At 45.0% G+C, this 25,201-nt stretch overlaps 1 protein-coding gene across 2 annotated transcripts; it reads right to left on the minus strand.

Moving 5' to 3' along the window:
• On the minus strand, positions 1 to 25,138 carry ESRRA (estrogen related receptor alpha). 2 transcript variants are annotated; one of them, XM_058160144.1, is made up of 7 exons: positions 25,002 to 25,138; positions 12,483 to 12,831; positions 9,045 to 9,161; positions 7,261 to 7,386; positions 4,997 to 5,164; positions 2,740 to 3,009; positions 1 to 2,160 (listed from the first exon to the last, which is right to left on the minus strand). In XM_058160144.1, exons 2-7 carry the CDS (start codon positions 12,814 to 12,816, stop codon positions 1,913 to 1,915), a joined length of 1,263 nt encoding a protein of 420 aa, XP_058016127.1. In that variant the 5' UTR covers positions 12,817 to 12,831; positions 25,002 to 25,138; the 3' UTR covers positions 1 to 1,912. The 2 variants fall into 2 exon arrangements, with proteins under 2 accessions (XP_058016127.1, XP_058016126.1); XM_058160143.1 differs by lacking the exon at positions 25,002 to 25,138 and adding an exon at positions 18,338 to 18,558.
• Positions 25,139 to 25,201: the final 63 nt, after the last annotated feature.

The raw sequence follows: 25,201 nt of genomic DNA on the forward strand, positions 1-25,201 counted from the left end.
TCTTTTTCCTTTTATCATTTTTTTTCCTGCGACAAATATACAATAAAATATATTGCTATGTACACGGCTATGTCCCGTTCAAGCCACGTGGGCCTCCCTTCCGAATTTTAGCGGGAAGGAAGGGGAATCGAGAGGGGAGAGGGAAATAAGGTGTGGGTTGGTTTGTTTTTTTATTGCTTTGGACGGAGGTGAGGAAGGAGGGCAGTCACCTGTTCGGGGGCGAAGGGGAGACAGGGCCTCACACCTGAAAAGAAAAGCAAAAAAATTGCCTTTTGAACTATTGCTATGGTGGGAATTCGGCGAAGGATGCGCAACGAAAGGACCGGCCTTTTTATTTTTATTATTATTATTATTATTCAGACTCGAAGGGAGGGGGGGGGGCTTGCTCCTTCGCCGCAGCCCACCACTTTCCTGGGTTTGAAGGCAGGTTGCGTGCGATACGAGGCAGCCCCCCCCCAACCCTGGAGACACCCCCACCCCCAACTCTCAGCATCCCGTTTTTTTAAATTCAAAGTTATTGCTTCAAAGGGATAATTCGGAGGGGGGGAAGGAGAGAAGGAGGCAAGATGGTAGGAATGGGGCAGAGAAAGGCGGAGGAGTATCGCTCCCCTGAGGTTGCGTGAAGACCAAGCACGCAAAGGCAAAATGAAGGGGGGGGTGTTTGTCCCGTGCCCTCCCTTCACCCCCCCTCCCCATCGTCTACATCCCGAAATTCCTGGAGCCGTAACTTCCCACAATGTCTTTAAGGTGCTTTGGATCGGGACGTAGCCCAAGCGTATGAATGAAGAGACACTGGGAAGTAAGCCTAGGCAGCAGGAAAAGGACCCCCTCCCCAAAATAGATCCGCAGAGACGTTCAGCTTGGGGTCCCCACCCCAAATGAGACTCTCTCGCCCCATCTGGGGTAGGACATCTCCAATTCCCACCCACCCACCCAATCCTGTAAGCGAAAGAGCCTTTTTATTCTTTTCTCAACACTTTTAAGCCCAGAATTGCTAATGCTATAGGATCTAATCTGCTTTTTTTTTCTCAACCTAGAAGGCTGGACTACAACTCCCAGAATTCCTCAGCCTGCATGAATTCTGGGAGTCGAAATCCGACCCAGCTGAAAGTGTGCTTGCTAGGGAATTCTGGGAGTCGAAGTTCACCCCCTCTTGAAAGCATGTTGCCTGGGGAATTCTGGGAGCTGAAGTCCACCTAGCTTAAAGCAGGCCGGCTGGGGAATTCTGGGAGTCGAAGTCCACCCATGCCAAAGTATGCTAGCTGGGGAATTCTGGGAATTGAAGTCCACCCCCTCTTGCCTGAGGAATTCTGGGACTCAAAATCCCCCCCTTAAAGCAGGCTGAGTGGGGAAATCTGGGAATTGAAGTCCACCCTCTCTTGCCTAAGGAATTCTGGGAGTCAAAATCCTCCTCCCTTAAAGCAGGCTAAGTGGGGAATTTTGAGAATTGAAGTCCAACCCCCCCCCCTTCCTGCTGCCAAGGAGGAGAAGCCTTGCTCGAATCTCCTTCCCTGCCCCTCCCCCACTTCCCGATCAATAAATTAAAATCAAAGTATGGCTTCCAAAACTGTTTTGTCCCTGTCTCCACCAACCGGCCACCGGGTGTCAAAAAATCAAATCCGGGGAGGATTGCCGTGGCGCCTGCGTTGCACTGATGTCGTCCTCCGCGGTGCGCGAAGCTTGGGGGGGTGGGGGGCGACCGCGAGGTTTGCATACGGTGAAATGCATATTAGTAGCGCGATAGCCGTGGTGGGGATTCAGAGGGTGGAAGAATCTGCATCCGGGCCTCTGCGGCTGCTGGTCTCTGTTGCGTGTTTTGCCCCCCCCCCAGCCTGCTCCCCCACCTCCCCCTGGATGCCTGGGCTCCCCCACTCTCCTGAATCCTGACCCCAATTTTCAGCCTGTCCTGCCTTCAATCCATCATGGCTTCCAACATCTCCAGGAAAAGCTTATGCATGGGGATTTTGCCTTCCAGTTTCAGGCTGTAGAAGTGGTGCAGCACCCGAGTGGCGGTTTGGCGCAGCAGCGGGAGGGTCAGCAAAAGGCGGCCGGCTCGGCGAGGCTCCTCGGGGCGCCGCGAGGCTTCGTACTCCAGCAACGCCTCGTGAAGGACGTCCCGGAGGCGTTGCACGGCTGCCATGTCCTCGATATGAACGGAGTCTGGAGGGCAGAAGGGAAGGCGACGGGATTACAGGGATTGATTGGAACTAGAACTCGCCGTCTCCTGGTGATTGGTTAACCCAGTTAACCCAGTGGGCTTTCGTGTCTGAGGTGGAACTAGAACTCGTCGTCTCCTGGTGATTTGCCCAAGTTAATCCAGTGGGCTTTCATGCCTGAGGTAAAACTAGAACTCACTGTCTCCTGGTTACTGGCCCAAGTTTACCCAGTGGGCTTTTGTGTCTAAGGTGGAATTGGAACTCACCATCTCCTGGTTATTGGCCCAGATTAACCCAGTGGCCTTTCATGCCTAAGGTGGAACTAGAACTCACTGTCTCCTGTTATTGGCCCAAGTTTACCCAGTGGGCTTTCCTGTCTAAGGTAGAATTGGAACTCGCCATCTCCTGGTGATTGGCCCAAGTTAACCCAGTGGGCTTTCATGCCTGAGGTGGAACTAGAACTCACCGTCTCCTGGTGATTGGCCCAGATTAACCCAGTGGGCTTTCACACCTAAAATGGAACTAGAACTCACTGTCTCCTGGTTTCTAGCTAGACAAGACCCAGCCTCTTCTCTGAACTCACCTGAGTTGGCAAGGGCTAACGCCTTCAGCAGCACATATTCCTCGCGTTCCAAGCGCAGCGCCCGGTATTTTCGCACCAGCTGGAGGACTACACTGCTCAGCTCCAGCAGTCCCGCCGTCCGGGCTGCCTCTTCGTCGAGCGCGAAATCTTCCGCAAACACAATCTCATCTTCACAAGGCAGCGAGCGCCAGGCGACGCCAAGGAGTAAAACTTCCAGCCAGACGCTCTGCAGGACGGACATCTGATCGGCCAAAGACAATGCTGGGAACCCTGAGCCAGAAAAAGCAAACCACGAATGGGGGGGTTAAATTCAGGGGCTGATATTTGCCCAGGTTATTTACAGCTAGTCCTCGTCTTATGACCAAAATTGAGCCCAGCATTTCTGTTCCTAAAGAAGACAGTTGCTAAATGGCCCCATTTTTGAACTTTCTTGCCACGGTTGTTAATGTTGTGGCCTGCCAGCAGCCTGCGAAGCTGGCAGTGGAGTCGGACAGTGAGGAGGCTGGGGAGGACCATGGGCCAGTCCTGGAGTCAGGGGAAGGCCCAGACGAGGGCTCTGCGTCGGAGGCAGAGATGGGACCAGGGCCATCTGGGAGCGATGTGCGGATTCCGGAGCTTCCAGAGGCTGACAGCAACGAGGCAGAGGAACAGGAGGAGCCTGTTCCTAGCGCACGCATGTGAAGAGCTGCCAGAAGGCAAGAGCAGCTAAAGCAAAAAGGACGACTCAGGAGTAAGGCAAGGAGATGATTGGCTCTTCCCGTAAGGCTTAAAAGAGCAGGAACGGTTCTTGGGCTCTTTGTAGGAAACCAACGTAGATAGCCTTCTTTCTAGTCTCCTGTTTCTGAACTTCGTGGGGCTTTGCCAAGAAAAGCCTTTGGCAAGGTGCCAAAGAAGATAAAGGTTTGTGATAAGGCCGAAGGACTTTATTTTGGACTTAATTTGGACTAAGCTGAGAATGAAGTAGTTCTCAGCTGTTTCTAATAAAATATGTTCGTTTAGGACTGATTGTGTCTGGTAAAATAATTACTTGGGCCTAGGTCACAACAGTTAAATGAACCACTGCAGTTTGTTAAGTGACTAACCCAAGTTGTTAAATGAATCTGGTTTCTGCATGGGTTCTGGTTGTCGAGTGGTTGCAAAAATGACCATGGGACCGTCATAAATATGAGTCCGTTGCCACGCGTCTGAATTGTGATCGTATGACTTTGGCTGCATAAGTGGGGAAAATGGATATAAGTCATTTTTTTCCAGCGCTGTTTTAACTCGGAACGGTCACTAAAGGAATGATTGTATGTCAAGGATTATCTTGTATAGAAAGGGCCAATTTACAGGCAACCATCTTAGGATATTTCTAAAGAATATCTTTTTTATTTTATTTTTTATTTTATTTTTTATTTATTTTATCTTATTTTAACTTCTAATTTATATTTTTAAAATGGTATTTATTAAATTTCCAACATTTAAAACCCAAAATACAAAAACACAACAAAAGAAAAGAAACACACACACAACAACAATAAAAATTTAACACTAATGGCAGCTTTTCTGTATCAAGAGTCTAATTCTATACCTCTCTATCTTGAATTGCATCGCAAATTAACTTCTATTTTAAAATGGCAAGGGATTAAAACAAGGCTGGGTGTACTAGAAACCAAAGGTTTTGTTTTTTTTATGGAATGCTCTTTTAACAGGATTTGCAAGAATAATTACGTGACATTAGAAAATATTAACAGCTCAGCTTCCTAAATTTGCACGACTTTTTACTATTTTAATGGTCTATTTGGAAGGAGTGAGATCTGGGCACAGCTAGTCCTCAACGTACAACTGCAATTGAAGCCAGCATTTCCACTGCTAAGTTAAGCAGTTATAAAGCCATCCTATTTTATAATTTTTTTTCCCACTCCGATCCTTAAGTGACCCTCAAGTCGTTAAATGAATCGGGTGGCCATTATGTGAATCTGGCTTTTCTCCCCCATTGACTTTGTTTGTCGGAAGCTGGCTGGGAAGGTCGCAAACTGGATGCTGAAGCTGTCATAACTCCAACACGGCTGCCAAGCGTCCCCTATTTTGATCCCTTGACCGTGTGCACTGGTCATCGATGCGAGGAATGGTCGTTAAGTCCCCTTTTTTCGGTGCCTTTTGCACGGTCGCTAAATGGGGAAAATGTCGTAAGTCTGAGGACTATCCTCCTCAGAACAACAGCACCGGGACAGCCGCTCTAGGAAAACAGGTTACCATGGAAAATTTTGTGGCTTACCTGGTATATTTTTGGCCCAGCCAATAATGACCACAATTTCCCGGTCCGCCAGATCACACAAAGTGCTTGCGGCTTTTGTGGGACCCTCGGGAAGCGCCGGGTCGGGCATGGCGTAGAGTTTTTCCGGTTCGGCGACCAGCAAGTGGGACACCATTGTGTTCATCGGGGCTGGTTCGTCGGAAGGAAGAGAAAGAAGAAGAAAGGGATTGGGGTTTTTTTCCCCCCCCAAGTAGAAAAAAAAGAAACAAAAATGATTAGAAAACTTAGAACTCCGCCGACTCCGACAAGACCTGTGTTTAACATACAGAATCATCTATTGCAATGTCCATAATCTGCACTACTATTAATCTTCTCATAGTTCCCATCACCAATCTCTTTCCATTTATGACTGTATGACTATAACTTGTTGCTGGCAATCCTTATGATTTATATTGATATATTGACCATCAATTGTGTTGTAAATGTTGTACCTTGATGAAGGTATCTTTTCTTTTATGTACACTGAGAGCGTATGCACCAAGACAAATTCCTTGTGTGTCCAATCACACTTGGCCAATAAAAATTCTATTCTATTCTAATTCTATTCTATTCTTCCTGTTAAAGACTACTTCAGCTTCAATCACAATAATACAAGAGCAAACAATAGATTCAAACTTAATGTTAACCGCTTCAATCTTGATTGCAGGAAATACGACTTTTGTAACAGAGTTGTTAACGCTTGGAATACACTACCTGACTCTGTGGTCTCTTCTCAAAGTCCCCAAAGCTTTAACCAAAAACTGTCTACTTTTGACCACACCCCATTCCTAAGAGGACTATAAGGGGCGTGCATAAGAGCACAAAAGTGCCTACCGAACCTGTCCTATTGTTTCCTTTCATTGTATGTGCTTGTATATAATGTTGTGACAAAAATAAAATAAAATAAAATAAAATAAAAAAACGAAAAAGTGAAAACGAATAGGGAACGAAGGGAGGAGAAAAGGAAAACATCAAGGAAGAGAGAACGATGCCCCAAGCCTATTCTCTTTGGATTTGTGTGTGTGTGTGTGTGTGTGTGTGTGTGTGTGTGTGTGTGAGAGAGAGAGAGAGAGAGAGAGAGAGAGACAGAGGAGAAAAAAAATTGAAATTATGATAGGTGGGTTTGATGAGAAAAATAGAGGAGAAAAATGAAAGTAATGAAAGTGAAGTAAAAGAAAATGAAGTTATTTCATGATCTCTTTATGCACTTTGGTTTCTTTCTTTTTTTTCTTTTTTTCCCTTCCTTCCTTTCCTCCTCCTTTTCTTTCCTTCTTTCCTTTTCTTTTTTCTTTCTTTCCTTCTCTTTCTTTCTTTCTTTCTTTCCCTCCCTTGCTTTTTTCTTTCTTTCTTCTTTCCCCTTCCTTCCTTTCCTCCCTCCTTTTCCTTCCTTCCTTCCTTCCTTTTTCTTTCTTCCCTTTTTTCTTTTTTTCTTTTTCTTCTTTCCCTTTCCTTCCTTTCCTCCCTCCTTTTCTTTCCCCTTTCTTGCCTTTCTTTCTTTCTTTCTTTCTTTCCCTCCCTTGCTTTTTCTTTCTTTCTTCTTTCCCCTTCGTTCCTTTCCTCCCTCCTTTTCCTTCCTTCCTTCCTTCCTTTTTCTTTCTTCCCTTTTTTCTTTTTTTCTTTTTCTTCTTTCCCTTTCCTTCCTTTCCTCCCTCCTTTTCTTTCCCCTTTCTTGCCTTTCTTTCTTTCTTTCTCTTTCTTTCCCTCCCTTGCTTTCTTTTCTTTCTTTTTCTTTTTTCTCTCTTTCTTTCCTTTCTTTTTTTCTTTCTTCTTCTTCCTTCCTTTCCTCCCTCCTTTCCTTTCCTCTTTTTTGCCTTCCTTCCTTCCTTGCTTGCTTGCTTCCTTTCTCTCTTTCTGTTCCTTCTTTTCCTCCCTTGCTTTCTTCTTTCTTTCTTTCTTTTTCTCTCTCTCTCCCCTTCCTTCCTTCCTTCCTTTTAAAAGAAAGAATAGAAAGCAAAGGACTATCCAAGGCAAAGAAACCTTGTCCAGGATCACCCTGGATCACCGCAGATCCTGGGACAGCTTAGCAGGTATGCCAGCTGAACCTGCTTAAACAAGCAATGGTTTGTTGGTCTGCAGCTGGCCAGGAGAGCAGCCAAACTCAGAATCCGGCCAGCACTAGTATATCCGGAGGAGGCAAATACCTCTCTCCTTGCAGCGTCTCAAGAAGCAGGAATCCCAAAACTGAGGTTTCTGTACCTTCCTCCCCAAAAAATTATGGGAGTAATTCAGCAACCTAAGGAACTCACCTGACTTCTTGGCGGTAGCTGTGGCGATCTGCGGGGTCACAAAAGTGCTAGGATAAGGGGCGCCCTCCACCTCTGGCCGGCGCTTATATTTCTGGCGACCCCCACGAACCCGATCGAGGCGTACCCCTGAAAATTGGCATGGGGAGGAAGAAAGGAAGCAAAGTTTATGGCTCGGAAGAGAACATGGGAGTTTCATCCATTGCTAAAGGCAGACATCCCCTCGTGCATTTCTCAAACCATCCAAATTTACCCTCAAATCTTTTACCCTTCTTCCCCCCCAAATCCTTCCTTCCTTCCAAGGAACCAAGGGATTTAACTGGGGTGTGGGGGGGAAAGCAACTCTTGTTATGCTCAGAGGCACTGTCTTTATAATTCAGCGCCCAGCTGGGGCGAAGCTACAAGGACGTGATCGAAAACTCTGGAGCCTGGGAAAATCTGCCAACCAAGACTTCCTTTTTTTCAGCAAAATGGGCGTGGCTGGATTTCAGCTCCCATCATCCCCACCCATGGCACTGTGGAGTCAAAAGTGAGCCTTGTGTAAATTTAAAACCATTATACGCCCCAACTCATACGTAACACTTGTCTAAAGCGGTTTACTTAATGTTCGGCTTCCAACGCTACGTAAACTCATTTTAAGCAGCAAACTGCTTTCAAAAGAAAAACATATCACAGTGTGAACCATGATACCATGTTGGCTTACAGTTTTCAAACATGGGCTTGCCCCTATATCTAAAACCTGGTTTTTCTCTTCTCGTTTTATGCTCTCTCTCTTCTGTTTATGGGCGGGGAAAAATGGAAAACACCAACAAAGAATTGGTCGAACGAGACATCATTTAGCATGTAAAGAAGACCAAACTATAATCTTTAAACCATAATATCATTTACAATGATTCTAATCTCCAACACTGCTCCAACACTGGAAATTTTTAAGAAAATGTTGGATAACCATCTGACTGAGATGGTGTAGGGTTTCCTGCCTGGGCAGGGGGTTGGACTAGAAGGCCTCCAAGGTCCCTTCCAACTCTGTTGTTATATTATATTATTATATTAATCTGGTTTTAAGAATCTAAAGCGCGTTCAACATTGTGGTTAGCGTTCGATAGGCCAAAAGTTAAACTTACTCGAAAACAGTTTTAATCCACCTAAGGGAAGTGGATTAAAAATCTATCGCATTTTACAGGCAGTCCTTGTTTAGCGGCTGCCTCGTTTAGTGACCATTCCAAATATGAAAAAGTAACTTTGCGACCCATCTTCGCATTCATGAACTTTGTAGGTCTGTAACTAGTCAAAATAAGATTGTCGGCACGGTTGCAGTTTGACCTAGCAACCGGTTTGCTTAATGACCAAATTATCAGTGGTTCCTAATTGTGGTCAGTAAATGAGGACGAACTGTACGGAATAACAAGAGTTGGAAGGGACCTTGGAGGTCTTCTAGTCCAGGGGTCTCCAACCTTGGTCCCTTTAAGACTTGTGGACTTCAACTCCCAGAGTCCCTCAGCCAGCAAAGCTGGCTGAGGAACTCTGGGAGTTGAAGTCCACAAGTCTTAAAGGGACCAAGGTTGGAGACCCCTGTTCTAGCCCAACCCCCTGCTCAGGCTTTTCAGTGCTTCCTCCCAGAATGCATCTGGGCAACGGGAGGTGCGAACTGAAGGGAACTACGATTCCCAGCATTCTTCACTGTGGACCAACCTTCCTAAGGAAGCTGGGAAATGAAGTTCAGCGATAAACGATCCATTTGGTCAACCCACCGTTGAGATTCAAGCCCCTTCCCGCCCAAAAATTACCTTCCTTTAGCATGCCTACACGCAGGCACTTGGTGAAACGGCACGCCTGGCAAGCTTTCCGTCGACGTTTAGTGATTTCACACTCGTTGGTGGCCGGACAGCTGTACTCAATGCTTCCTGCAGGACAGAACGAAGACAGGCGCATTAGTCCACCACAGAAACAGTCCTCAACTTACAACGGTTGATTTAATGACCGTTCGAAGTTACAACAGCCCTGACGAAAGCGACTTAGCTTTTTTTTAAAATGGACTCTTTTGAAGGGTGTGTAAATGTGGTTTACCCCTATGTGTCTGTCGATGGCTAGGGTTTTTTTTTTTAGTTATTTATTTAGTACAGGTAGTCCTCAAAGTACAACAGTTTGTTTAGTAACCATTCGAAGTTACAACGGGACTAAAAAAAGCGACTTAGCTTTTTTTAAATTGACTCTTTTGCAGGGTTTGTAAATGTGGTTTACCTCCATGTGTCTGTCAATGGCTAGTTGTTTTAAAATTATTTATTTAGTACAGGTAGTCCTTGAGGTACAAGAGTTTGTTTAGTGACCATTCGAAGTTACAACGGGACTAAAAAAAGCGACTTAGGACTTAGCTTTTTTTAAATGGACTCATTTAAAGGGTGTGTAAACGTGGTTTACCTCCATGTGTCTGTTGATGGCTATTTTTTAAAAAAACTTATTTAGTACAGGTAGTCCTCGAAGTACAATAGTTTGTTTAGTGACCATTCGAAGTCACAACGGGACTGAAAAAATTGACTTGTTGCGACCATTTTTCACACTTACGACCGTTGCAGCATCCCCAGGGTCACCTGATCAAAATTCAGACACTTGGCAACTGACTTGTATTTATGATGGTCACCGCATCCCGTGATCCCCTTTTCACGACCTTCTGACCAGCAAAGTCTGTGGGGAAGCGGGATTCACTTAAGAACCGTGTTACTTAACCTAATTGCAGTGATTCATTTTAACAAGGAAGGTTGTAAAATGGGCCAAAACTGACTTAAGAAATGACTCAATTAGCGACGGAAATTTGGGGCTCAATTATGGGCAGTAAGTCGAGGACTACCTGTAGTTTACTCAATCTGTCCTACAGGCTCAAAAGCAACATAAATTTTAATTACTGAATAAAGCAGCTGTAACTTGCCTGTGGGAATCTTAACTCTCCCAGAAATGGGGCAAATAAAGTTTCTAGTCCAATTTCAGGTAGCTTTTATTGTTCCTATTTTATATCCCCCCTCCTCTAGCACTATGGAACAACACCCCCCAAAAAATCTGGTTTCCTTCCTGACAAGTTTTAAAACTTGTTAGTCACGACCTTTAAGGCGCTCCATGGCTTAGGACCTGGGTACTTACGGGACCGCCTGCTGCTACCACATGCCTCCCACCGACCCGTACGCTCTCACAGAGAGGGACTCCTCAGGGTGCCGTCCGCCAAACAATGTCGGCTGGCGGCCCCCAGGGGACGGGCCTTCTCTGTGGGGGCTCCCACACTCTGGAACGAACTCCCCCCGGGCTTACGCCAGATATCTGACCTTCGGACATTCCGTCGCGAACTGAAAACATATCTCTTTATTCGCGCGGGGCTGGCTTGAATGGAATTTTAAACTCAAATTTTTAGCAATTTTAATGGGGTTTTGGTTTTATGGTAAATTTCTTAAATTTTTCAGGCTCATTTAATAAGTTTTTAATTGATATTTTAACTTTGTATATTGTATATTGTTCTTTGTTGGTTTTATTCTGCCTGTACACCGCCCTGAGTCCTTCGGGAGAAGGGTGGTATAAAAATCAAATAAATAAATAAATAAATAAATAAATAAATAAATAAAAGGAAGTCTTTCTTTAGATAAATCATTTTTCACCCTTGGAATTTCCCCTCCTGCCTTGTGATGCAACCGAATTTAGTATTGAGGAAATTTTGAAAGATTCCCAGTTATTTGTCATAACAGGGTAGACAGGTGTAAAGGTAGCGTAGAGCGTGGGTTTAAAGCCAGGGTGCGCAAACCTAAACGTCTTTAATGTCTTAGTTCTCAGAGAGCATGCTTCAATAATGTAAATGTAATGCACGAGTCAAAAAGAGGGCTGGGAAAATATCTACAGACCCCTCGCATCCTGGATATAAACTGTTTAAACTCCTACCCTCAAAATGACGCTATAGAGCACTGCACACCTGAACAACTAGACACAAGAACAGTTTTTTCCCGAAGGCCATCACTCTGCTAAACAAATAATTCCCTCAACACTGTTAAACTATTCACTAAATCTGCACTACTATTAATCTTCTCATCATTCCCATCACCCATCTCCTCCCACTTAAGATTGTATGACTGTAACCTTGTTGCTGGTATCCTTACGATTTATAGTGACTGTTTCCTAATACGATTTGATTGCTTATTTGTACCCTATGACTATCATTAAGTGTTGTACCTTATGATTCTTGACAAATGTATCTTTTCTTTTATGTACACTGAGAGCGTATGCACCAAAGACAAATTCCTTGTGTGTCCAATCACACTTGGCCAATAAAGAATTCCATTCAATTCTATTCTATTCTATTCTATTCTATTCTATTCTATTCTATTCTATTCTATTCTATTCTATTCTATTCTATTCTATTCTATTCTATTCTATTCTATTCTATTCCATTCTTTTTTTTCCATTCCATTCCATTCCATTAAATTCCATTCCATATTTTCTATTCTGTTTCTATTTTTTTCTATTTCTATTATTTCTATTTCTATTCTAAGATGTGGAGACTCTAGAAAGACTGCAGAGAAGAGCAACAAAGTTGATTAGGGGACTCGAGGGCTCTGGGTCGGAGGCAGAGAGGGGGCCGAGGCCATCCGGTAGTTCTTTGCTGCCTCTGGAGTCTGACATCAGCGAGGCAGAAGAACAGCGGGAGCCTGTTCCCAGTGTGCGCATGCACAGAGCTGCCAGGAGACAGGAACAATTAAGGAAACAGGGTCGACTTGGGAGTAAGGCTTGGAGATGATTGGCCCCTCCCATAAGACATAAAAGAGGAGCGAACGGGAGGTGAGCTATTGCAGGAAGCAATTAGTTCATTCAAGATTTGAAAATTCTGTTTGTGACTCTGTGCCAGGTTTGGCCTTGCCCTGCGTCTGGCCAGCATTTCATATGAGATAGGTGGGTGTTGATAACCTTCCTCCAAAAGACTGTTTATCAAGCCTTGCGGACTGTAAATGAAAGTAATTTACAGCCCTATGAATTAAAGGACTAAGTTTGTGCTGTTTTAATTTCTAAGGAAGCCTAGGTCAGAACACAGTACAGGGTCTCCTGCTCAAGCAGGGGGTTGGACTAGAAGACCTCCAAGGTCCCTTCCAGCTCCATTCTGCTTAATTCTTCCCTTTCAAAGCGGAACCGCGAACGTCTATCGGGTTAAAGGAAGGAAGGAGGCAGGGCCGTAGAGCCAGTAAAAGGGAAGGACTGACCTTGGATCGTCCGCTTGAAGAACGCTTTGCAGGCTTCGCAGGAGGCTACCCCGTAGTGGTACCCTGAGGCGATGTCCCCGCAGACCAAGCACAGCCGCTTGGGCATCGTGTTCAGCATGTATTTCCCCCGGCCGGGACCTTCATCTGGGTCACCGTCGTGGCGGCGGCGAGAAGCGCCCGTCCCGGCTGGTAAGGTGCTGGCGGTTTCGAGTTCGGCGGGGGGCCCGCTGGTGCTGGTGTCGGAAGACCCACTCGGACTGTGTTGGACGAGGCTGTCGGGCGAAGCCGGCTCGGTTTTGATGAAGAATTCCGTCCGGCGTTCCCGGGAGGACATGGCTGGAGAGAGGCTCTGCAGAAAGGAGGAGAGGATACAACCAGGTACAGTCAGAAGTTAAGGGGGAGTAAGGCGGTTCATTCACACAACCTGTTGAGACGGTCAAGGGGAATATTTGTGGCTCAGGGTTGAGATGAGGGGTCCTTAGTGTTGGTGAGGGGGGGGGAGGAGAAGTATTGTGGGGGTCCTTGGACGATTGTGGAGCTGGGTGGTTTTCTCGTAGATGTTTTATGACCCAGGTAGGGAACATCATCAGTGTTAGAAGGCAGGGGAGTTGAGGAGGAAGAAGAGAGGTAGAGGAGGAGGAGGAGGAGGAAGAGGAGGAGGAGGAGGACTGGAACTGTGGGGTCCTTCATGATCTCTGAACTTGGTGGTTTTCTTGCAGGCATTTCATGACCCAACTAAATTACATCATCAGTGCTAGAAGGGAGTGAGGGTTGCAGGAAGGAGGAGTCGGAGTCCTTGGTGGTCCCCGAGTTCGGTTGTTTTCTTTCAAACATTTCATTACCAAGCTAAGCACCATCATCATTGCTAGCAAGGAGTGGGGTTTGCTTTATCCAGGTTAAAGCCCAAGTTGTACTCACACAACCAACCCAAGCTTGTTTGGTTCATTCGTGTGTGTCTTGGGGAGAAAAGCCAGCTAAATTGATCATCTCGCCTCTGGTACCTTCTCTTGTGGGAACCGCAAAACCCCAGTTTAGTAATGGGATCAGCCAACTTCATAACATCATCCCAGTTCCTGGTCTTGTGTGAATGCAGAAACCCCCAAAGTCTTGGATCCCTCAAGACCCCATGGGGGAAGGCAACTGTTTTCACACACACCCATTTTAAAATTTGGGGTACCCAAATTCCCAAATCCCCAAATCTTCCATTTCAAAACACAGCCTATTCCTTTTCCTTCATGTCCCGAGAAAACTCTTTTCAATTCCTTTTTTTTTTTTAAAAGTGCCTCTGAAATGCACTGTCCGTTAATATAGACAGTCCTCGTCTTACGACCGCAACCGAACCCATTTTTTTTGTTGCTAAGCGAGACTGTTAAGGACCGTTTTGCTCCCTTCGGCGGCCTTTCTTGCTCCAGCCGTTAAGCGAACCCTTTTCACCCGTTTCAGAAGTCAAGTCATGAGGAAGGAAGCCGGATTGTTAAGTGAATCACTGCGGTGAATCCGGCTTCTCTGTTGACTTTGCTCGTCAGAAAGTTCGTAAAAAGGGATCAGGTGACCCCTGGGATACGGCAACTGTCTTAAATACCAGCAAATTGCCAAGCGCCTGAATTTTGATCATGTGACAGGGGGGGGGAAAGAAATGCTGCAATGGTCGTAAGTGTGAGGAACGGTCCTACGTCCCCGTTTCCCAGTGCTGTGGTAACCTCAAAACGGTCACTGAACGAATGAGTTATAAATGGTATATCGTAATCTGTATATTCTTAATTCCCCAAATTGCATTCCTCGTTGAATTGGGGAGGGGGTTATTTCAAATTTAAGTTTTAGGGGGAAATTTAGAGGGGGGGGGAGAGCTGAAGTCCCGCAAAACCAGGATGATGGGCACAGCAACCTTGCAACATTGCCCCCCGCCGCCGGAAAAAAAACTTCCGATTATTAAGCCACCGAAAAAACGTCCTTCAAAAATTAGCCGTGACTTTTTTCCCCCCCAGGTTTCCAGACGCAACACGGCCTCTGCAGTTCGGGAAAAGGGGAGAGGAGAAGGAGGGGGTTGGAAGCAAAGAAGCTGCAGGTTTCGGGGGGGGGAGAGGGAGCTGGAATGAGGGGCCCCCTCCCCACACCTTCTCAGCTGACTTCTGTGCCCCTCGTTCAGCCATCGGACCAGATCTGTAGATCCCGGCACCCAGCCAGGAGAATGAAACGGTTTCAAGGTCACTTCAGGGAGATCCAATCAGGCACAGCGTGGAGTGGCGGGGGGGGGGGGGGAGCCAGGCATGGAAGCAGTCTCAGTCACCTTGGGTGCCCCCTCCCTTCTATCATTTTTCCCCCGACTTCCAAGGATGCAATTCCTGCCCCCTCCTGAAAATTTAGGGATTCGATCTATCCAGCCTATGGTTAAAATCTGCCTTTTCTTTCTTTCTTTCTTTCTTTCTTTCTTTCCTTCCTTCTGTCTTTCTTTCTTTTCTTTTTCTTTCTTTCTCTTCCTTCCTTCCTTCCTTTCTCACACAAATTCCTTTCTTTCTTTCTCTCCTTCCTTCCGTCTTTTTTCTTTCTTTCTTTCTATCTATCTTTCCTTCCTTCCTTCTGTCTTTCTTTCTTTTCTTTTTCTTTCTTTCTCTTCCTTCCTTCCTTTCTTTCTCACAAAAACTCCTTCCTTCCTTCCTTTTTCTCACACAAATTCCTTTCTTTCTTTCTCTCCTTCCTTCCGTCTTTTTCTTTTCTTTCTTTCTTTCTTCCTTCCGTCTTTTTCTTTTCTTTTCTTTCTTTCTTCCTTCCTTTCTTCCTTTCTCACACAAACTCCTTCCTTCCTTTTTCTCACACAAATTCCTTTCCTTCCTTCCTTCCTTCCTTCCTCTTTCTCACACAAATTCCTTTCTTTCTTTCTCTCCTTCCTTCCATTTTCTTTCTTTCTTTCTTTCTTTCTTTCTTTCTTTCTTTCTTTCTTTCTTTCTTTCTTTCTTTCTTTCTTTCCTTTCTTCCTTCCTTCCTTCCTTCCTTCCTTCGGTAGCTATGAAGTGCCCCCCCCTCCCAAGGTCTCTAGACAAACCAAGATCAGTTGCAAAAGCGTAACTCCGGTTTGGCCCCAGCTGGGCCCTTTCCAGGCACGTTCAGCCAAACTGCTTCAGTGTGTGTGTGTGTGTGTGTGTGTGTGTTTGTATGTGCTAGAAATGGGGGTGTCACGGAAAGTTGGACCTCAAAACAGAGATTGGGCAATCCCACGCCGGATTTAACCGGCGTTTGTTTGTTTTTCGAGCACGTCCCCTCATAATATTCTCCTAGAAAACAACCTGGGAAGGAAATGCTACTGGCCATTTTGTTCGTGCGGAAAAAAGCCGACTCTGCGCCACTGAGGATGGGTTACGGAATCCTGGGACCTGTTCGCACAACTTATCGAACCGATGTCACCAAGCGATTTTGTGTGTCTGTGTGTGCAAGTTTTGCATTTATGCGGTCGGAGGGACCTTTGTCCTCTTTCAACCTTTTTTTTTTTTTCCCCCTGCGCAATGGAGGGCCAAAGTAGAACTGACGCAAGAGTGTGTGTGTGTTTGTGTGTGTGTGTGTGTGAAATTGGGTGCCTTGGTCAACTTTCTTCCACTCTTTAAGGGGCCCGGTTTGCCAAATCTTTCTCCAACTTTGCACTTAGAAGGAAAGTAGCATTATATAACCCACCTTCCCTTTGCATGCAGTCTTCCAATCCATGACTCAGGGAAGCTGCAAGGCCTATGTTACACACACACACACACACACACACACACACAAACACACCAGGAGTTCCTCCAAGGCTACGCACAACCTCCCTGCACCTAGACACCACGTGATCCTTTTGCAGAAAGGATCATTTCTCCTTTAAAGTCACCCTTGGTGACCTTTGACCTCCCTGGGAGTGATTCCTGCAGGTTCCTCCCCCCCCAACGCGCACACACACACACACACACACAAACCACAGTGCCTCTTCACGGCCCAGAGGCGGGAGGGGGGGAGATGTCGAAATTAAACTGAATTGAAAAGGCGCCTCTGCACCGAGCCTGCATTCACACGTGTCTTGGCACCAACTGGATGCCAGGCCGAGTTTGGGGCAGGAGAGGAGGGGGGGCGGTGTCACGTCCAGCTGTCAGAAGCAGCCAGTCCAGGTGAGGGAATCCAGGTATCCAGGCACGCTGGGGGTGGGGGGAGGTGGGGAAGGGGTGTTCCCCAATGCACACATGCTCTTCCACCATGTGCTTTCTCCAAGAGGGAGGTGGGTGTATGAATGGCCTGTGTGAATGCGTCTCTGGTCCTCCCATGGACCTCCCTTGCGCCCAGTGGCCCCCTCCCCTTGCCTGCACCCCCTTCCCCCAATCTGCAAAGTTTGACAGTGACAGTCCATCCTCACTCGTGTCGAGATATGTTCTCTCTCTCTCTCCATCTCTCTCTATTTCTCTTTCTTTCTTTCTTTCTTTCTTTTTCTTTCTTTCTTTCTTTTTATCGCTCTCTCCATCTCTCTTTCTTTTTCAATCACCCTCTTTCCCTCTCCCTCTCTCCCTTTCTCTCAACCTCTCTTTTTCAACCTCTCACTTTCTCTTTCAATCTTTCTTTCTCTCTTTCAATCTCCTTCTTTCACTTTCTCCCTTTTTCAATCCCCCTTTCTCTCTTTCTCTTAATCTCTCGCTCTCTCTTTCAATCTTTCTCTTCTCTCTTTCTCTCAATCCCTCTTTTCTCTTTCTCAGTCTCATTCAGTCTCCCTCTTTCTCTCAAGCTCTCTTTCTCTTTCTCTCTCTCTCTTTCTCTCAATCTCTCTCTTTCAATCTTTCTCTCTTTCTCTCAATCCCTCTTTTCTCTTTCTCAGTCTCATTCAGTCTCCCTCTTTCTCTCAAGCTCTCTTTCTCTTTCTCTCTCTCTCTTTCTCTCAATCTCTCTCTTTCAATCTTTCTTTCAATCTTTCTCTCTTTCTCTCAATCTCTCTCTCTTTCTTTCTTTCAATCTCCCTCTTTTTCTCTCTTTCTCTCAATCTCTCGCTCTCTTTCAATCTCCTTTTTCTCTCTCAATCTTTCTCTCTCTCTCTCAATCTCTCTCTCTCTCTCTCTTCAATCTTTCTCTTCTCTTTCTCTCAATCCCTCTTTTCTCTTTCTCAGTCTCATTCAGTCTCCCTCTTTCTCTCAAGCTCTCTTTCTCTTTCTCTCTCTCTCTCTTTCTCTCAATCTTTCTCTCTTTCAATCTTTCTCTCTTTCTCTCAATCTCTCTCTCTTTCTTTCTTTCAATCTCCCTCTTTTTCTCTCTTTCTCTCAATCTCTCGCTCTCTTTCAATCTTTCTCTCTTTCAATCTCCTTCTTTTTCTGTCTCAATCTCTTTCTCTCTCTCTCTCTCAATCTCTCTCTCTTTCAAGCTTTCTCTCTTTCAATCTCCCTCTTTTTCTCTTTCAATCTCTCTCCCTCTCTCCCTCTCTTTTTCTCCCTCTCTCTTTCTCCCTCTCTCTCTCTCTCTGCTTGCGCCAGGGGGCGCCCACCACTCCGCCTCCCTACCGGCAAATCCCCACATTTGGCCACGATCTGCCGGCCGTGACATCCCAACCGGGGGGCGCCCCCCCCGGAGAAACGGAGCTCCCCCCCCCTTTCACCCCGTGGCCGAGCAGTCCCGGCTTGCTGGGAGCCAGAAAGGGGAGGAGGAGGAGGGAAGCCGGTAAAGCGTTGGTCTCCCCCTCTTCCTCGGCAGGCAGAGACGCCCCCACGTGTGTGTGTGTGTGTGTCCCCCCTTGGCCCCTGGGACCCCCCCCAGGGTCCCCTCCCGGATCTGCCCCTCCCCCCCCGTCCGCTGTCCCCGGGGGTCTCTCCCGTAGCCCCCCCGCCCGCCCCCCCTTCCTTCCCGGGCTTGAGGATCGCACTGGCCTTGGAGCAGCGGACCAAGGGCTCGGCGCCGGGGTTGCAGGGCCGGGGCGGCCGGCGGGGTCCCGGCGCTGGGCCGGGTCCGGGCGGCTGGCTCAGTGGCCCCGCGCTCCGGGGACCGGGCGGGCCATGAGTTGGCGGAGCTGCGCGCTGGCCCCGCTGGGCTCTAGGACACAAAAGGACATCGCAGCCCACTTCCTACTCGGCTTCCTCCAGCTGGCGGGGGGCGGGGACTGGGGGGCGGGGATATGCAGAGCAGGGGGAGGGGACTCGGACGCCCGCCCCTCCTCCTCCTCCTCCTCTTCCCCTCCTCCCACCAGCCCGGCTCCCCCTGCGCGCGGCCGCCTCGCCCTCCCCTCTCCACGCGCGTCCCCGCGACTGGAGCCCCTCCCAGCTCGGTGTTGCAATTCTGTATTTAAATTGAGAGAGAGAGAGAGAGAGAGAAAGATGATAGATAGATAGATAGATAGATAGATAGATAGATAGATAGATAGATAGATAGATAGATAGATAGATGAGAGATAGAGTTGAGAGAGATGATAGCTAGATAGACAATAGATTAGATAGATTCTTTTATGTACACTGAGAGCATATGCACCAAGACAAATTCCTTGTGTGTCCAATCACACTTGGCCAATAAAATTCTATTCTATTCTATTCTATTCTATTCTAGATAGATAGATAGATAGATAGATAAGACGAGAGAGATGATAGATAGATAGACAGACAGACAGACAGACAGACAGATAGATAGATAGATAGATAGATAGATAAGACGAGAGAGAGAGAGATGATAGATAGATAGATAGATAGATAGATAGATAGATAGATAGATAGATAGATAGATAGATAGATAGATAGATAGATGAGAGATAGAGTTGAGAGAGATGATAGCTAGATAGACAATAGATTAGATAGATGATAAGATAGATATAGATGGATAGATGAGAGAGAGATGATAGATGGATGGATGGATAGATAGATAGATGAGAGAGATGATAGCTAGAGAGATGAGAGAGAGAGAGATGAGAGGGATGATAGCTAGAGCTGATAAATTAGATAGATGATAAGATAGATATAAATACATAGATGAGAAAGAGATGATAGATAGATGGATGGATGGATGGATGGATAGATAGATATACCTGTTTCCCCCCAAATAAGACCTCCCCTGATAATAAGCCCAATCGGGCCTTCAAGCACATGGCAATAAGGCCAAGCACTTATTTCAGGGTTCAAAAAAAATATAAGACAGGGACTTATTTTCGGGGAAACACGGTAGATAGATAATAGATGATAGATGATATAGATAATAATTACAATATCTCTATCTCTACCTCTGTATTTATAGTTATATCTCTCTATCTATCCATCTATCATCTATCCATCATCTACCTATTGCAATAGAGATTTATTGTTGCAAAAAAGAGGAAGAGGAATGGATAGATAATTGCAATAAGATATCTTTATATCTATATTTCTCTATCACTCTCCATATATATATATATATATATTCATCTATATCTATGTAGGTCTTTGGTTGTTCGGGTTTTCTCCCGTGTAAAATTGGAAGTGTCTTGGCGACGTTTTGACGAAGTCTCATTCGTCATCTTCATCTATATCTATCTATCTATCTATCTATCTATCTATCTATCTATCTATCTATCTATCTATCTTTATGTCTGTCTATCTATCTATCTATCTATCTATCTATCTATCTATCTATCTATCTATCTATCTATCTTTATCTCTATGTCTGTCTATCTATATCATCTATCTATCTATCTATCTATCTATCTATCTATCTATCTATCTATCTATCTTTATCTCTATGTCTGTCTGTCTGTCTATCTATCTATCTATCTATCTATCTATCTATCTATCTATCTATCTATCTATCTATCTATCTATCTATCTTGCTACCGGTATTATATCTATATATCTATAGACATGGACATACATTGTTGCAAAACTGAGGAAGAGGAAGATGTTGCCATAAATTATATCTATATCTATATCTATCTATAGTGCAAGGTACATTGTTGCAAAAACAAAGTGATAGACTGTGTTGTCTAGTATTGTAAGAGGTGGAAGTATGGAAGGATTTTTCCTAAAGTCTACCACCATTTCTAAGTTTTGAGTGTGTTCAGTTCCAGATTGCTCTGGTCGCACTACGAGGCTAGTTGTTCAACCTCCCATCTGTATGGAAGAGGCAGCGAGTGATAATTTCCTTCCTTCCTTCCTGTGACACAACAGTGATCGGTCTCATTCAAGACAATGATGAATCTGCATAAAGACAGAAAGTTGAACAACTAGCCTCGTGGTACGACCAGAACAGTCTGGAACTGAACACACTCAAAACCGTAGAAATGGTGGTAGACTTTAGGAGAAACCCTTCGATACTTCCACCTCTCACAATACTAGACAACACAGTATCAACAGTAGAAACCTTCAAATTTCTAGGTTCTACCATATCGCAGGATCTAAAATGGACACCCAACATCAAAAATGTCATCAAAAAAGCACAACAAAGAAAGTTCTTTCTGTGCCAACTCAGGAAGCTCAAACTGCCCAAGGAGCTGCTGATCCAGTTCTACAGAGGAATGCTTGAGTCTGTCATTTGCACCTCTATAACTGTCTGGTTTGGTTCTGCAACCCAACAAGACAGACACAGACTTCAGAGGATCATTAGAACTGAAGAACAAAACAATGGCTACCAACCTGCCTTCCATTGAGGACCTGTATACTGCATGAGTCAAAAAGAGGGCTGGGAAAATATCTACAGACCCCTCACATCCTGGACATAAAACTGTTTCAACTCCTACCCTCAAAATGACACTATAGAGCACTGCACACCAGAACAACTAGACACAAGAAGAGTTTTTTTCCAAACGCCATCACTCTGCTAAACAAATAATTCCCTCAACACTGTCAAACTATTTACTAAATCTGCTCTACTATTACTATTAGTCTTCTCATCATTCCCATCACCCATCTCCTTCCACTTATGACTGTATGACTGTAACTTTATTGCTTGTATCCTTACGATTTATATTGACTGTTTCTTAATATGATTTGATAGCTTATTTGTTCCCTATGACTATCATTAAGTGGGAATTTGGGAAATTGCTGAGGTTAAGCCACACTAGCTTAGATGTTTAGGACCGAGAGGTGGCTCTTCGTTTGCTCCAGGCCCTCCTAGCTGAGGATGATGGGATTTGTAACCATCACATCTTAAGACTCTTAGCTGGTTTCCAGTCTCCAGTGTTGCAGTCCCAACACTGGCCAATAGAGGTCGCACTTCCCCCAAAATGGACAGCTTCCTATTTCACCCAATGGCAGAATTTAAAAAAAAATAGAAAAAAAAAATCATTAGCTGTTCCCAGAGTCTGGAATTTGGCACCATATTTCCAAATCTGAAGAAAAAAAGCCGACAGTTAGTCCTCAGCTTACAACCCCAATTGAGCTCAGAATTTATGTTGTTAAGTGAGAAATTCGTGAATAAGTGATCATCTAACCGCTTGGTCTAAAAATTGGCACCTCCAAATTTCAACCAGCAAATGCTCAGTCTTACATATAGGAAAAAAGAACCCAAAAACTAAGTACATACTAGATGGACATTACCTTACAGACGACCCCCATCCCGTTAAAGACCTTGGAGTTTTCATGTCAAATGATCTAAGTGCCAAAGCCCACTGCAATTACATAGCAAAAAAAGCTCTAAGAGTTGTAAACCTAATCTTGCGTAGTTTCTTTTCCAAAAACACCACACTATTAACCAGAGCATATAAAACATTTGCTAGACCAATTCTAGAATACAGCTCGCCTGTTTGGAACCCTCACCACATCTCTGACATCAATACAATTGAACGTGTCCAGAAATATTTTACAAGAAGAGTTCTCCATTCCTCTGAAAACAATAAAATACCTTATCCCACCAGACTTGAAATCCTAGGCTTAGAAAACTTGGAACTCCGTCGCCTTCGACAAGACCTAAGTTTAACTCACAGAATCATCTATTGTAATGTCCTTCCTGTTAAAGACTACTTCAGCTTTAATTGCAATAATACTAGAGCAACTAATAGATTTAAACTTAATGTCAACCGCTTTAATCTAGATTGCAGAAAATATGACTTCTGTAACAGAATCATCAGTGCTTGGAATACTTTACCTGACTCTGTGGTCTCTTCCCATAATCCTAAAAGCTTTATCCAAAAACTTTCTACTATTGACCTCACCCCATTCCTAAGAGGACCATAAGGGGCGTGCATAAGCGCACAAACGTGCCTACCGTTCCTGTCCTATTGTTTTTCTTTTCTTCTTTCTATATATATGCTTATACCTCCTTATATTTATCCATATATGTTTATATACTATATAATCTTTTGTATGATTCCTACATATATTGTTGTGACAAATAAATAAATAAATAAACAAATAAATGAGTTTTGCCCCATTTTACGACTTCTCTTACCACATTTCTTAAGTGAGTCACTGCAGTTGTTAAATTAATAATGCGATTTTTAAGTGAATATGGCTTTCCCGTTGACTTTGCTTGTCCAGAAGGTCACAAAAGGGGATCACGTGACCCCGGGACACTGCAATCGTCATAAATGTGAGTCAATTGTCAACCATCTGTATATAAATCACGAGACCCTGCGGATGCTGCAGAGGTCGTAAGTGTGAAAAAAGGTCCTAAGTCACTTTTTTCCCCAGTCCTGTTGTAACTTCTAACGGTCACTAAACAAACTTGTACGTTGAAGATTACCTAAATCAATTTTTTTTTTAAAAAAAGTAGCCATTGATGGACACATAGAGGTAAACCACATTTACACACCCTTCAAAAGAGTCAATTTAAAAAAGAAGGCTAAGAAGGAAACCCAAAGACCTTTGTGTGCGCACACATGCATGTATGAAGCAGGAAAATCTCAAGCGATGTAAAAGGCAGAGCTGGAACTGCTATTGAAACTTCTAGGGGAAGAAAAACGACGTTAAATGAGACTTGGCATGGGAGGCTTTGGCTCGGCTGGACTGTCTGTTAATGGCTTGGCCTTTCTGCCCCACATTAGTCCTGGATTCAGATCGATCGGTTGGCAGACACAGAGAATTTTGGGGGATGGACAGCAGAATTTGCCAAGTTCCCACCTGCTTTTGCAGCGACCTAGATCGACCTCATTAGGGTTAGGTAGCTGGGGGTGTTGTTTGCCCCTTCCCCATCCAAGAAACAAGGCCGTCCCGGCCCTAGATGAGTGTCAGGAGACATTGGCAAGATCCAAGTTCAGATCCTGCCCCAGATGCAGCCATCAAGGGGTGATCGTTTGCTTCTGATCTAGCTAGGGGATCTATTATGGATGAAAAGATTGAGCGATGCGCTGAAGGGTTATCTTGATGCAGAAATCCTCCCCCGGAATGTCAGAAGGTTATTTCAAGAATTTTTCTCAAACTCAGCAGCTTTAAGAGGGGTGGACTTCAACTCCCAGAATCCCCCAGCCAGCGTGCTTTATAGTGGGTGGACTTAAAGTGAACTGCTCCAAAATCGATCGCAGAAAATGTGACTTCAGCAACAGAGTTGTTAATGCCTGGAGTGCACTACCAGACTCCGTGGTCTCATCCCAAAATCCCCAAAACTTTAACCTAAAACTGTCTACTGTTGACCTCACCCCATTCCTAAGAGGTCTGTATGGGGCGTGCATAAGAGCACAAACGTGCCTACCGTCCCTGTCCTAATGTTCCCTTTAATTGTATTCATTTTATGTATTCAATTCATGCTTATACTTATATAGAATAGAATAGAATAGAATTTTTTTATTGGCCAAGTGTGATTGGACACACAAGGAATTTGTCTTGGTGCATATGCTCTCAGTGTGCATAAAAGAAAAGATACGTTCATCAAGGAACAACATTTACAACACAATTGATGGTCAATATAGCAATATATTATTATATATTGATCAATATATTATATATATTATCTAATATGCACTCAAATAAACAAACAAACAAACAAACAAACATGGCCTCAGAAAGGAATGCTAGCCTGGCTCCATTCAGCGTATTGCTTATTTTCATGCTTCCTCCAATTAAAAATCGAGATTTATTTTGGCCCCAAAACAAGCCAACGCTTGTTCCCACATAAGTGGAAATCCCCCAAAGTGGGTGAAATCCAAGGTCTAAAATTATCCAGGTCCCGCTGAAAGGCCGGCAAAGAGCAGCCATCAATGGTGGCTCTGTGTGGCTACGGTCATGTGGCAGGAAGGAGGTGGAGATGAGGTTGGAAGACTGAACGGGCAGATGTTTGCAAAGGCTGCTGGTGGACTGGGGACCAGCCGAGGAGATCGAGAGGAGGAAGGAGGTGGGTCCAGGGGCCACAGAGGGCCCTCAAAAGGTGCTCCAAAGCCTTGCAACTCGGCTCAAGGGGGGTTGTGTGGTTCTACAGAACACAAACACGAACTTTGGAGAACTTCAGAAAATCTACAACTCCTGCCAGAATCAGGAGAATCAAGGATTTGGGTCATCCAAACTAGTGGACTGAAAACAACTTTGAAGGACTTCGGAAGAGTCAAGGAATCAAGACAACAAACAGTGGACTGAAAACAACTTAGAAGAACTTCAGAAGAGTCAAGGAATCAAGACAACAAACAGAGGACTGAAAACAACGTTGGAGGACTTCAGAAGGTCCTCAACTCAAGCTGGGAATAATCAGGGAAGCAGGTCATCAGGCAGTGGATAGAAAAATTTTTTGGGAGGACTTCAGAAGTTCAGAAGTTCAGAAGGACAATCTCATCAGAAGGAACGACGAAGATCTCCGAAGGGTATCTAAATTGATCCTGGGCTTAGCAAGGTCTCTGGAAGGACGGGAGTGGGGTG

This window comes from Ahaetulla prasina, chromosome 17 (assembly GCF_028640845.1).
Source record: "Ahaetulla prasina isolate Xishuangbanna chromosome 17, ASM2864084v1, whole genome shotgun sequence".
In the NCBI taxonomy this organism is placed as follows: Eukaryota; Metazoa; Chordata; class Lepidosauria; order Squamata; family Colubridae; genus Ahaetulla; species Ahaetulla prasina.